Source organism: Nyctereutes procyonoides, unplaced genomic scaffold, assembly GCF_905146905.1.
Source record: "Nyctereutes procyonoides isolate TBG_1078 unplaced genomic scaffold, NYPRO_anot_genome, whole genome shotgun sequence".
Classification (NCBI taxonomy): domain Eukaryota; kingdom Metazoa; phylum Chordata; class Mammalia; order Carnivora; family Canidae; genus Nyctereutes; species Nyctereutes procyonoides.
This window is the reverse complement of record NW_026575025.1, coordinates 12,088,861-12,100,972: the sequence shown is the minus strand read 5'-3', so window position 1 is coordinate 12,100,972 and position 12,112 is coordinate 12,088,861. Positions and strand designations below refer to the sequence as shown.

The 12,112-nt window shown below is 53.8% G+C and overlaps 1 protein-coding gene across 3 annotated transcripts; it reads right to left on the bottom strand.

Annotated features, from left to right (window-relative positions):
- Positions 1–1,633: 1,633 nt before the first annotated feature.
- Positions 1,634–12,071, bottom strand: BAD (BCL2 associated agonist of cell death). 3 transcript variants are annotated; one of them, XM_055315081.1, is made up of 4 exons: positions 11,964–12,071; positions 11,318–11,512; positions 2,707–2,897; positions 1,634–2,155 (listed from the first exon to the last, which is right to left on the bottom strand). In XM_055315081.1, the coding sequence occupies exons 2-4, from the start codon at positions 11,502–11,504 to the stop codon at positions 2,030–2,032; spliced, it is 504 nt and encodes a 167-aa protein (XP_055171056.1). In that variant the 5' UTR covers positions 11,505–11,512; positions 11,964–12,071; the 3' UTR covers positions 1,634–2,029. The 3 variants fall into 3 exon arrangements, with proteins under 3 accessions (XP_055171056.1, XP_055171055.1, XP_055171054.1); XM_055315080.1 differs by lacking the exon at positions 11,964–12,071 and adding an exon at positions 11,777–11,855; XM_055315079.1 differs by lacking the exon at positions 11,964–12,071 and adding an exon at positions 11,595–11,735.
- Positions 12,072–12,112: the final 41 nt, after the last annotated feature.

The following is a 12,112-nucleotide window of genomic DNA, read 5'->3' as shown; positions in this document are numbered from 1 at the left end:
TCAGGGATGGACCTGGTCAACTCAGAACCTGCCCAACATCAGGGGACCCGGGCTCTTGGTGATACAATAGGTGGGGAATGGGTGAGAAGGGAAGCTGACAGTCACAGACGCTCACAGGGTCTGGGAGAACCAGAATCCCCCTCATCCCTATGAGGGAGATGTTATGCCTGTTTTACAGATGAGGAAACTGAGGCCCAGAGCGGAAGTCATGTGTGCGGGGCCACCGCTAAGTCAAGATGTCCTGACCTGGAGGCAGGGCGGGTCTGGACCGTCTATGACAGACTGTCTTCGGCCAGCAAGGGAGCACCTGCTCCATGCTTCTTCCTCCTGCTGCAGGACAGCGAGTGGCAGAGACCCCACAGCGAGGATGCGAGGATGCGGTGCGGCTAGGTTCTGAGGCAGGGTCAGGCTGGCATTTCTTCAAGGCCTCTCCCAGCTTCCTGGCGCTTCCCAGGCTGACTGCCTCCCTCCTCCAGAGGAAGGCAGCCTCTTATCTGGGCTTATCTTCTGCCAATCGAGTGTTCTCTTTGTTTTTGTTATAGCCTCAGGCAAACAGGGTGGGGATATGACTGAGAAAGGGCTTCCAGAGCAGGTCCTTCCCAGGGCTGGGGGCCTCTCCTCTTTGCCCTGCTCCCTGGGGGTTAATACCAATGCCTAGGCCCTCCCTGTTTCTGTGGTCAGGCCTGGTCCTGTCCCCAGAGGGGCCTACTTGATTCCGATTCCGTGGCCAGGCCCCTTGGCTAAGACCTATATTCCTGATGTGGCTTACCTCTACCTACAGAAACAGTCCAAATCAGTCCCTGGGTCCTTAAAGGCCAGGCTAAATTCCAAATTCCCAGGTATGACATTCTAGCCCCCTCATAATCCTGGCCTCCGCTCCTTCCCCCATCTCTCCAAGTCCCAGTGTTAACTAACTCACCTCCTCCCTGAAGCTCTCCCTGACTTTCCCTTTCCCTTGCCCGAGGGAGCCGCCCTCTCCCGGTTCTCAGTCCTTGTTACAGCCCTCAGCTGGCGGAAACTCCACTCTGAGAGCCGGGCTCTCCCCCTGCCAGGAAGCTCCAGACAGCGCCAGCGGAGCTGTGGTGTCCTTCATCTCTGTATACCCAGTACAGAGCGCTGGCTGGTCTATAGGGGGCTCCAATAAATGTTTCTGGGATTCAGCTCGGCTCCGAGCTCTGCTCCCAGGTCCTGGTGAAGACCAGTCCAGTCCCAGCCCAGGGCCCAGCCTTCCGTCCCCCTTCCCCCCCCCCCCCCGCAAGTCTTGCCAGCTCCCTGAATAGAGCTGGCCCCAGGCCGGCCACACAGTAGCTGTTTGAAAGGAGTGACCCAGATAGGAACAACTGACCCTCCCTGGGGGGCCGCGGCACGGTTTGCCGAGCGCGGAATTCCGGCCGGCCGGCCTGCAGTTCCCAATTACCACATTAGAGATAAGGCCCTGGGGCCCCCGCGGCCCCGCGCCGCTCCGCTTTCCCTTTCCGGAGGCCAAGCAGCCACTCTGCCCGCCGCTCCGACCCCTCCCCGGGCTCGGTTCCAGGAGAAGCCACTCGGAAAGAGAGAGCCTCGGTTTCCCTCACGTGTAAAGCGAGGACGCTCTCAGGGTTGCGAGGCCCCAAGCGACAGAGAGAGGAGCCTCGGCGGCACAAACGCGGGCTTTATTAGCACATTTCGTTGCGAGTGACAGCCCGCAGCGACACCGCGGAGGAAAGGGTTCTGGAGAAGTTAGGGTTTTCCTGCCTGGCAACTCGGCGCAGACGCTTGGGGCAGCCCAGAGCCGGGGCCGGGGCGGGGGCACGGGGCCACTTCCGGCCGCCAAGGGCGCGTAAACTTCAAAACTTCCGACGGGGCCAAACCCCTCCGTGCTCCTGGTGCACACCGGAAGGGAATCGGCTTTGGGTCAGATCGCCTCCTTCGAGAAGGAAAGAACTGAACCTCTTTCTTACATCGAGCCTGCGGGAAAGACTTCCGCCCACACCCAAGATGGCCGCCGGCGGCGCCGAGAGAAGGGGAGAGTTTCGGGATGCGGGACGGGTCACTGGGACGGGGCGGAGCCTCCTCTCCCCAAGTTCCGATCCCACCAGGACTGGATGACGCGCGTCCAGCTGGGGCTTTGTCGCATCTGCGTCGCTGTCCCCGCGCTCTTCGGGCGAGGAAGTCCCTTCGGGGTGGGAGGAGGAAAGGGTTAAATGAGTTAGCTTGTTCTGGCAGCCCGAGTTGGAGCCCTCCTCCTCCGGAATCCCGCCGCTAAGTGAGATTTCCGGCCGACCTAAAGACCATAGCTCCCAGCATGCCCTGCACCGAGGGGCCTCCTGTCCACTTTAGGAACCTCGAAGGATCATTTGGGCCCTTAGGAACGGGACTGATTAGGTCTCAGACACACTGTGCCAGGGGCGCGGGGAGAGAACGCCTAGGACCCCGGAAGAGCCCGAGACCTAGCCTCTGGAAGCCGGGACGGCAACTCAAGAACTAAGTAATTCTGAAGTTGTTGAAGCCAAAGAACCCGGATATCTGAAAGGGACTGCCCGGGAGCACAAATGCCAGCATGCTCCGCGCCGCGAGGATTTGGGGAACTCAGGACCTTTAACGTTCTGACGCACGGTGTGGACTACAGATACCGGCAGGCCCTGGGACTCAGGAAGGGTCAGGGCCGACGGGGAGGAGCGGCCCCGGAACTACAGTTCCCGACATGCTTTGGGGGCCGGCGCTCACCTTGAAGGAGCCCTGGAACTCGTCGCTCATCCTGCGGAGCTCGCGGCCATAGCGCAGTGCTGCGCAGAGGTTGGGGGGCGCTGAGCTCGAGCGCCCCCGGAAAGGGCTGAGCTCTTCTTCCTCCATTCCTTCATCCTCGTCGGTCCCCGCGGGGAACGAGCTGTGGCGACTCCGGGTCTCAGCCCCAGCGCCTGCACGGGGGACGGGGGCGACATGAGTCTCTACTCCTTTGCGCCCCCAGCCTTGCCAAAGCCCTCCAGGCAGCTCCCTCTCGCTGATGTCTCTGTGTGCACAGTACTTTCAGGGGTACCTGGAGCCCCAGTTCAGTTCCTTCATATGTAAAGCGAGGGAAGCTCCTGGGGCTTTTGTGAAGATTCGAATTAACTTCTCAGTAATCCCACAAATCTTAATTGAGCCCCAACAGTGGGCCAGGCCCTTAGAGTATCAAATGACCTGCCTCTGTGCCTGTCACAAAATAAGGCCATAAGTAGTATAATTATCAGTGCAACACCATAGGGCCTCAGGGCACTCCCTGGATGAGGTCTCTGGCCCCAGGCAGGGCTGAACTCTAGCTCAGCAAGTGATCTGCTGGGGCCCATCTATTTCACTGTTGTGGCCTAGGGAGACCTTGGGTCCCTGGAGAACAAGCACCTGTCTGCAGTATGTCTGTACCTCCCAGAACACCCACTTTGGAGACTGAGTCTGGAAGGGTCTGTTAATTTTTTTTTCCCTTGATATTTTATTTACTTATTTGACAGAATACAAGCAGGGGAGCAACAAGCAGAGAGCCCAATGTGGCCCTATCCCAGGACCCTGGGAACATGATCAGAGCCAAAGGCGACACTTTAAGTCACCCAGGTGCCCCTGTCTGTTGACTTTTTAAGGTAATGATTATGGAGCACTTATTATGTGCCAGCCCTCGGAATTACCTCATTATGCTCCTAACCGTCTTAAGGAGTACTAACATTGCCTCCATTTTATAGACCATAAGACAGAGGCTTAGAGAAATGAGACTTGTCCAAGGTCACACAATGTGAAACTCTCAGGCTGGAACTCCCTAGAAGTTTCTTGGACTCCCGAGTCCAGTAATTAGCCATTGAGCTACACCTCTTCCCTTGTCGGACCACCCTTCAACTCTGAACCAGTGTGCTCACCTCTGTGTGGGGAGAGACCTATCCCCTACTACCAGTGGCTGTGTAGAGGTCACATGAAGCATGTGAAAGTGCTCTGAGAGTTGAAAGTACATGATAGGTTGTCATTCACAGTCACCTCTCCTGTGTTCTGACCTCTGTACTGTGTGCCATCCCTCCACTCTTGCCAATCCCACCCCCAAATCCAGACCAACAAAGACCTAGAACCACTCCCAGGAGCAAGAACCCAGAGCTACATAACAGCGTGAAAGACAGCATGGGCTCAGCAGCTGAGCACCTGCCTTTGGTTCAGGGCATGACCCTGGAGTCCCGGGATCAAGTCCTACATCAGGTTCCTTGCAGGGAGCCTGCTTCTCCCTCTGCCTGTGTCTCTGCCTCTCTCTCTGTGTAACTCTCACGAATAAATAAATAAAATCTTCAAAAAGACAGACTGACAGCATGGAACAAACACACGGCAACATGCTGGGGGTCCCTGGCAAAGCCCATCTGTCAGGGAAGGCATTTTGGAGGAAGTTGGATTTAGGCCAGGCTCTGAGGCCAGGGGACAAGTGTCTCATTCTCTCCCAAAGGACCTTACACAAAGCCCTACAGGTCACTTTCAGGGGCTAAGAAATATCTGTGGCTAAGAAAGCTAAGATGTGAAGAGAGTACTCGATTCAGAAATATCTAGATTAAGAGAGTGGTCAGAGCTCCTGGCTGTTCTGAGCTTCACCCAAGTCCAGGCCTGATGTCAGGAAGGAACACCATACAGCCTTTGAGAAGTGAGGTGGAAGTGGAGAACAGGCAGCTAACTCAGAAATCAGGATTGGGGATACTGCCTGAGAGTCAGGAAGAGAAAGACCCCTGATAAGAACAGGCCCATCTACAGAGCACTTTCCAATTCTATGGGGGGTGAGGGTGTGGGCAGACGCAAGGGCCCCACCTCAACCAGATTTCTGTGACCCTGGGCCATTTTCTTCCTTTTTTTTTTTTTTTTTTTTTAGGATTAAAAAAAAATTATTTAAGAGAGAGGGGAGCATGGAGGTGACTGAGAAGAGCAGAGGGAGAGAGGGAAGCAGACTCCCTGCTGAGCAAGGAGCCCGATGTAGGGCTCTATCCCAGGACCCTGGGATTGTGCTCACTTCGGCAGCACATATACTAAAAGCAGGATCCTTAAATAAATAAATAAATAAATAAATAAATAAATAAATAAATAAATAAATAAATAAATAAATAAAAGCAGGATCCTGGGATCATGACCTGAACTGAAGGTAGACCCTCAACTGACTGAGACCCCCAGGTGCCCCACCTTGGGCCCTCTCCCAACCTTTTGGGGCCTCGGTGTCCTCCTCTATGAAATGGGGGCAGTTCCTATCTCCCAGGACATCCAAGAACAGATGAGACAAGGAGAGCACCAGGTTCTGCCCCTTTTACATCTCGAAGCCTCCCAGCTTCCCAGTGAGGTAGCTGCTAAGTTCTCCCTATATTACAGATGAAGAAATGGAGGCACCTAGAGGTTAGGAACTTGCCAGAGGTCCTGCAGCTGGCACACCCTCCTGGCCACTTAAGTGCTCGAGGAATGTCAGCTATTCTCCTTTACTAGTTTTTATTTTTTTTATTTATTTTTTTAAAATTTTTATTTATTTATTTATTTATGATAGTCATACAGAGACAGAGAGAGAGGCAGAGACACAGGCAGAGGGAGAAGCAGGCTCCATGCACCGGGAGCCTGACGTGGAATTCGATCCCGGGTCTCCAGGATCGCGCCCTGGGCCAAAGGCAGGCGCCAAACCGCTGCGCCACCCAGGGATCCCTCATTTACTAGTTTTTAATAAGGCACACAACCACCACACTCGACAGACACGAGGTCCAAGAGTCAGAAAATGAGTGACTTGCAGGTGGCCACTTGGTCTGGGTACCACCTCCTTGCCTAGGAATCAGAACCAGCAGAAGAATATTTGCCATGTCAAGTTCAAAGTGCTTCACCTGAATCAATTCATTACATCTCCATCACACCCCATGAGGAAGGTTCCTCACTGTCCCCATTTTACAGGAGAAAACTAAGGCACAGAGAGGGTAAGTACCTTCCCCAATGTCACACAGCCAGTAAGTGGCAGAGCTGGGATCCAAACCCAGCCAGTTTGGCTCTAGGGTCTGTGTGCTTAATGCTCATGCCCCAGGTTCCCAACAGCAGCACCTTGGACCACCTTGGGGGTGCAGTCTGGGGGAAGGCACCTCTGGGCCTTTAGTGAGTGCCCGCTCTATCAGGAGCCTATTAAATGGGGTAGGGTAGGGTATTTTCACCAAAGCCATGGATTTAGCAATGCCAACCGAGCCATCATCAAAATGACAATCATTTGTGTAAACTGAGCTTTTAAAAGTGCCCTACTCTTTGCTGGTCATAGCTTGAAAGAAGCCATAAACAATATGTAATTAACTGTGTTGCTATATTCCACTAAAATTTTAAAAATGTCAAAACCATTCTTTTTTTTTTTTTTAAAGATTTTACTTATTCATGAGAGACCCACAGAGAGAGGCAGAGACACAGGCAGAAGGAGAAGCAGGCTCCATGTGGGGAGCCCGATGCAGGACTTGATCTCGGGTCTCCAGGATCACACCCCGGGCTGATGGTGGCACTAACCACTAAGCCACCGGGGCTGCTCTGTCAAAACCATTCTTAGCTCATGGGCTGACAAAAAAAAATAGGGATTTAGCCGTGGCTATGGTTTGTCAACCCCTGCTCTAAACCCAACTGTGTCTGTCCCCTTCCTAAAACCTTCAGTGGCTCCCAATTGCCGAGGAGGTGAAGTCCAAACTCCTTAGTGTGTCTTTCAAGGCCTTTATCTTCTAGTTCTAACTTATACTTTACTTGTCCATCATCAGGAGGGCATAGGTTATTCACGTCTACCTCCACTGAAAGAATGGCAGTCCTCAACTCTGCTCAGAGCCTAGGCCAACTCATAGTAACAATAACAGCAACAATCACAGTAATAGTAAGAACAAAGATTCCTCTGGACCAGGCACTGTTTCTAAACATTTTTCCTATATTAATTGATCAGATCCTCCCTACAACCTAGAAGGGAGAACAAGTTCTATTCTCATTTTACAGATAAGAAAACTGACGCAGACAGAGTTAACTAGCCTGCTCAAGCTCAAACTGCTAATAGAGGGTAGTGTGGTGTTTGAACCCTGTGGCCTCACCTACTGGGCATTCCTCCTTCCCTCTCTACCATCCATCCACACACACAGCTCACCACACACCTGCCTGTCTCTGGCACTGGGCTATGCGCAGGGCCTGTCACAGCACAGAAGGTAGCTCAGTCTCTTCCCTGGGGATGCTGACAGTCCAGGCCCACAAGACCCAGGGGCCAGGGGATATGAAGTGTGACAGGACTCTGCCCATCTAGAGGGCGCAGTGGCTTTGTGGCTCTGGCAGGCCATTCGCACTTGTTGATTTTTATGGGAAAATCACTTGCTTTTTAGGTGTTGAAAACAAAGTTTAAGAACACCTGTGCTGTCCTCACACTTTCTTTCCCTTGCAGCCCTCCTCACTGAAGGGTCTGGAGGTAGGGGAGGTGTCCTTATCACTGCTACAGACCATTCTTACTCCCTCCTCCTCGGTCTAGTTATCCAGGCCACACACCCCCTGGTGCAGGAACTTGGTCCATCCAATCCCTGCTGCTCTCTCCATCACCACGTATCCTCATTCATTCACAGGACCCAAGTGGTCCTTCCCCTTCCCAGCCTCTCCTTCCTTGCCCTGCCTTCTCTAGTCCTGCCCTCACTCTCAGTTGCAGGGACAGAACCTTCGGTAATTCTATCCCAAGCCTTACACCCCTACCTGGCTGGCTCCCTGCCTTGGTAGCCCACTCTAGTGATGCCAGAAGTTCCAGAGCAAACTGACACCACACACCAACCATTCCCTCCCTTGCAGGCACCTCTCCCCAGCTAGGCTGAGACAGGCACAACTCTGGTTAAACTCTAACTCCCTGCTGGCCCCCACAGGCCCCTGGTAGCCAGTGTGGCTGGAGAAAAACACAACTATGCAGCCACCACTGAAATTCATGGCCATAGGGATGCCTGGGTGGCTCAGCAGTGGAGCATCTGCCTTTGGCTCAGGGCATGATCCCGTTTGTCTGGGGAATCCAGTCCCACCCTCCAAAGAGCCTGCTTTTCCCTCTGCCTCTCTCTCTCTGTCTCTCATGAATAGATAAAGTGAAATAGAAAGAAAAGAAAAGGGGATCCCTGGGTGGCGCAGCGGTTTGGCGCCTGCCTTTGGCCCAGGGCCCGATCCTGGAGACCCGGGATCGAATCCCACATCAGGCTCCTAGTGCATGGAGCCTGCTTCTCCCTCTGCCTGTGTCTCTGCCTCTCTCTCTCTCTCTCTCTCTGTGACTATCATAAATAAATAAAAAATTTAAAAAAAAAAGTGCTTTAAAAAAAAAAAAAAAAGAAAGGAAGAAAGGAAGAAAGAAAGAGAAACCATAAAACCCAGTTGCACCCTTGACATTGCCCAGTACACTTCACATGCTCTATGTTTGGGGATGCACGACTACTTCAAACCTGATCCTTTCTCCTTCAACCCTCTCCTGGAGAACCTGGAAGCACCCACAAGAGAAACTTCTACTACTTCCTTTTTTTAAAAAAAAAAATTATTTATTTATGATAGTTACAGAGAGAGAGAGAGAGAGAGAGAGAGAGAGAGAGGCAGGCAGAGACACAGGCAGAGGGAGAAGCAGGCTCCATGCACCGGGAGCCCAATGTGGGATTCGATCCCGGGTCTCCAGGATCGCGCCCTGGGCCAAAGGCAGGTGCCAAACCGCTGCGCCACCCAGGGATCCCCTTCTACTACTTCCCATAAAGTATCTACTCAAGACCACGCAGCTATGTCCACTGTCCGGCGTTTAGCTGAGCTAGCCCTCCGCAGGCACCAGACCCCTCCCCTACTCAAAGACATCTCTCTAGCTAGTCTCCCTTCTCTCCTGCCTCATTTGGGTAGTTTCCTGGCTCCTGGATTACTCCCATCAGCTTATAGACAGGCTGTTTTCTTTCTCCCTTCTAAAATTAAAAAAAATTAAATTAAAAATTAAACAACTCAGGACATCTCGGTGTCTCAGCGGTTGAGTATCTGCCTTTAGCTCAGGGCGTGATCCTTGAGTCCCGGGATCCAGTTCCACATCGGGCTCCCTGCTTTTCCCTCTGCCTATGTCTCTGCCTCTCTCTCTGTGTCTCTCATGAATAAATGAATACAATCTTTTTTTTAAAAAAATTAAACAACCCTTCCTGGATCCTCCTTGGGCCTTCAGGTGCTGCCCATTGCTCTGCTCCCTTTTCTGGAACACAGCTGCCAAGATTGGGCTTTCCTTTCTGCCTCCACTTCTCTTCCTGTCATCCCTCCCCACTGAACTGAGCTCAGCCTTCCCCCCACCTCCCCACCCAAACTGCAACAGCCCCCTCTTGGTGGCTCCAGGGCTCCGCTCCCAGTCCCCCTCCAGCCAGACTATTCCCCCTAGCTGCCCAGGCCCTGCCTGCTCCTGGTTTCCCTCCAATCCTGCTAATTCTTTCTCAGTCCTCAATGCTGCCTCTTCCTCTGCTGCTGGCCTGTCTATGCTGGCTCCCTGGGCCTCAGAGAACATTACCTCAGTGATTGAAGACTCCCACGTATATAAATCCCACCTGGACCTATGCCTACTAGAAACCTCCATCTGGCTGCCCAAAAGGCACCTCTCACCTGCGCTGGCCCAAACAGTTCTGCCATAGCTCCGTCCTTCAGGTGCCCAGGCCAGATTCCTTGCAGCCATCCCTGGCTCCTCTCTTTTCCACCCCTGCCCCCAACATCCAGTTCATTGGCAGATCCTGCCAGTTCTACCTTCAAAATAAACCCAGAGTCCAGCTATTTACCACCCCCACTGCCACCACCAGGTGCAAGCCACCATCCTTCCTCACTGGGACTCTTGTGGCTGCCTCTCCTGCAGCCCCATGGCTGCTTTTGCCCATTGTAGACTAGTCTTAACTCTGAGGCCCTGGTGATTCTCCTGATCCCAAAACAGACCACCCTTGCCTCTGCTCAAAGCTGTCCCATGTGTTTCCACTCAGAGTGAAACCAACACCCTGACACTGGCCTTCCAGGCCCTGCCCAGGGGCTCCTCCCCCCGTCCCATCTATCCCTCCCTCCACTCCCAAACTCTCCTCCCCCCAGGAGCCTAGACGGTGTCCTCCCCTCAGGGCCTTTGCATTTGCCCTTCCCTAGGCCAGGATCTGTCTTTTTCCAATGATATGGATGGGGCTCACCCCTCACCCCTTCCAACCTTTGCTGTAATATTGCTTCCTGCCAAGGCTGACCCTGACCACCCCGTTAGAGTCTCCTCCAGCTCCCAATACTCTGGATTTCAAAGAGAAAGTAAATGTTTCTGGCACTGCCATCCAGCGCCTGTCATCTTCTAACACATTATGGCATTTGTTTGTTTGCGGCTTGTCTCTTTTCACTCTCTCACTTAACTAGAATGTAGGCACCACAAGGGCAAGGGCTTTTATCTTTTTTGTTCACTGGTGTACCCCTGGCAGCTGGGACAGCATGTGGCACAAACTAAGCACTTGATATGGAGGATGAAGAGGAACAGGGAGGTGGGGGTAGAAACCTGTAGCGAGCAGAAAAACAGCAAATGCAAAGATCTGGATGTTAAAGGAGGTAAAGAAAATCTGGAGTTCAGTCTGACAAAGTGTGGGAGGGGGCTGGGGGGGGGCCGGGGAGGAAGACCCGGTAAGCCTTCCTATTCCTGAAGGTGGGGATGGATGGGGTCATTCAGACTTCAGGAGGTCAGGGATACAAGTTTTGTTCACACCAGACCTTTATGGTGGTTCCAGGCGCCCAAACCTGTGTTGGGCACTGGGGAGGTGGGCACTGGTGAGAAATGGCCACCACAATCTGTGCCCATCCTTCCATCTTAGCACTGGGTTCCCTCAGTGGATGTGGACAGGCCCGCTTCCTGGAAGGGCTATCCTTGGAGTCATTTACCCCTGGCAACTGGCAAGGATAGTCCCAGTATGGGTGTGTGCCACAGAAAATACATACCTGGGGCTAAGGTCCAATTTCAGGGAAGGTGCAAAGCTGGGGGCAGGGCACCTTGGAGTCTTCCAGCCCTGGTTCCTACCAAAGGTAATGCCAACCAAGTGTGACCTTAGGCAAGTCATTTCCCCTTTCTGGCTGACTGGTTGTCTCTAGGTGATTTGTGTTCTGGTCCTATGCTAACAACTACATTCTTTGAGCATTTACTACACACTGGCCCTATAATTGCTTCCTATAGATTTCTACTAATCATCCCAACAGCCCTACAATGGTGGTGATTAATTGCTCTGGTTTACAGAAGAGGAAACTGAGGTGCAGAGAGGTTAGGGACTTTACTCAAGGCCAGCGAGTGGGGATACAGCTAGGATGCAGGGAGCTGTTGGGCCCAGGGCAAGGTGGCCAGGCAGGTACCTACCTCCATGGTGTTTGCGGCTGGCTGGCTGCCCCTGCTGGTGACCAGCTTCCCCTAGGAGGCCTGGGGCCGTCTGCTGGTGCTTGCCAGGGCCTGGGGGCCGGTCCCCTGTGGGGCTGGGGCCCAAGCCCCTATTTGCAGGGCTGGAGTCTTCCTGCTCACTGGGCTCAAACTCTGGGATCTGGAACATGCTCTGGGCTGTGGGGGCAAGACAGTAGGTAGTTAGGGCACAGCTGGGGTAAATGGTGGCTAGTGAAGGGAGAGGGCAGCAGATGCCCACCTTAAAACCCCAGGTTCACTCTGCCTCCCGGGCCCCCGTTTGTCCACTGAGCCTAGCTGGGCAGGTCGCTCAGCCTGTCTACCTAAATCTCCTCTTGTGGAGCCCCGGAGCCGTGAAGCGGTTCCAGGTCCCTACCTAGGCCCTGGCCCAACCTGTCCTCGGTGACGGCACACAAGTCTTACCCCAAGCCCGGTCTCGAGGCCCCTGACCCGGGCCTGCCGCCTCCCTCTAGTACTGAGGGAGTCCGGCCCTAGTTGCCTGGGTAACGGGAACTGTCACCGAGAGGGCCCAATCAGCTGGTGAAATGTCACTAAGGCGGGCCAGGGGGCGTGGCTGCTCCTGGCCCAGACCCCGCCCCCGCCGGCGGACCTGCGCCCAGCCCGCCGCCGTCGTCCCGGGTCCCTTCCTCTTCTCCCCGCCGCTCGGTTCCTGACTTCCTTGTGCCTGGGTCATGTGTGGGAGCAGATGAGGGATTCTCTGGGGTCTCCTCTTGGAACCTGGAGACCAGCTTCTGCTGA

Coding starts and splice junctions, on each gene's coding strand:
- BAD (XM_055315081.1), bottom strand. CDS start 11,504: ATGTTCCAGATCCCAGAGTTTGAGCCCAGTGAGCAGGAAGACTCCAGC. Junction 2,898..11,317: donor CAGCCGCAAACACCATGGAG/GTAGGTACCTGC, acceptor TCCCCCGTGCAG/GCGCTGGGGCTGAGACCCGG. Junction 2,156..2,706: donor AGTTCCAGGGCTCCTTCAAG/GTGAGCGCCGGC, acceptor CCCACCCCGAAG/GGACTTCCTCGCCCGAAGAG.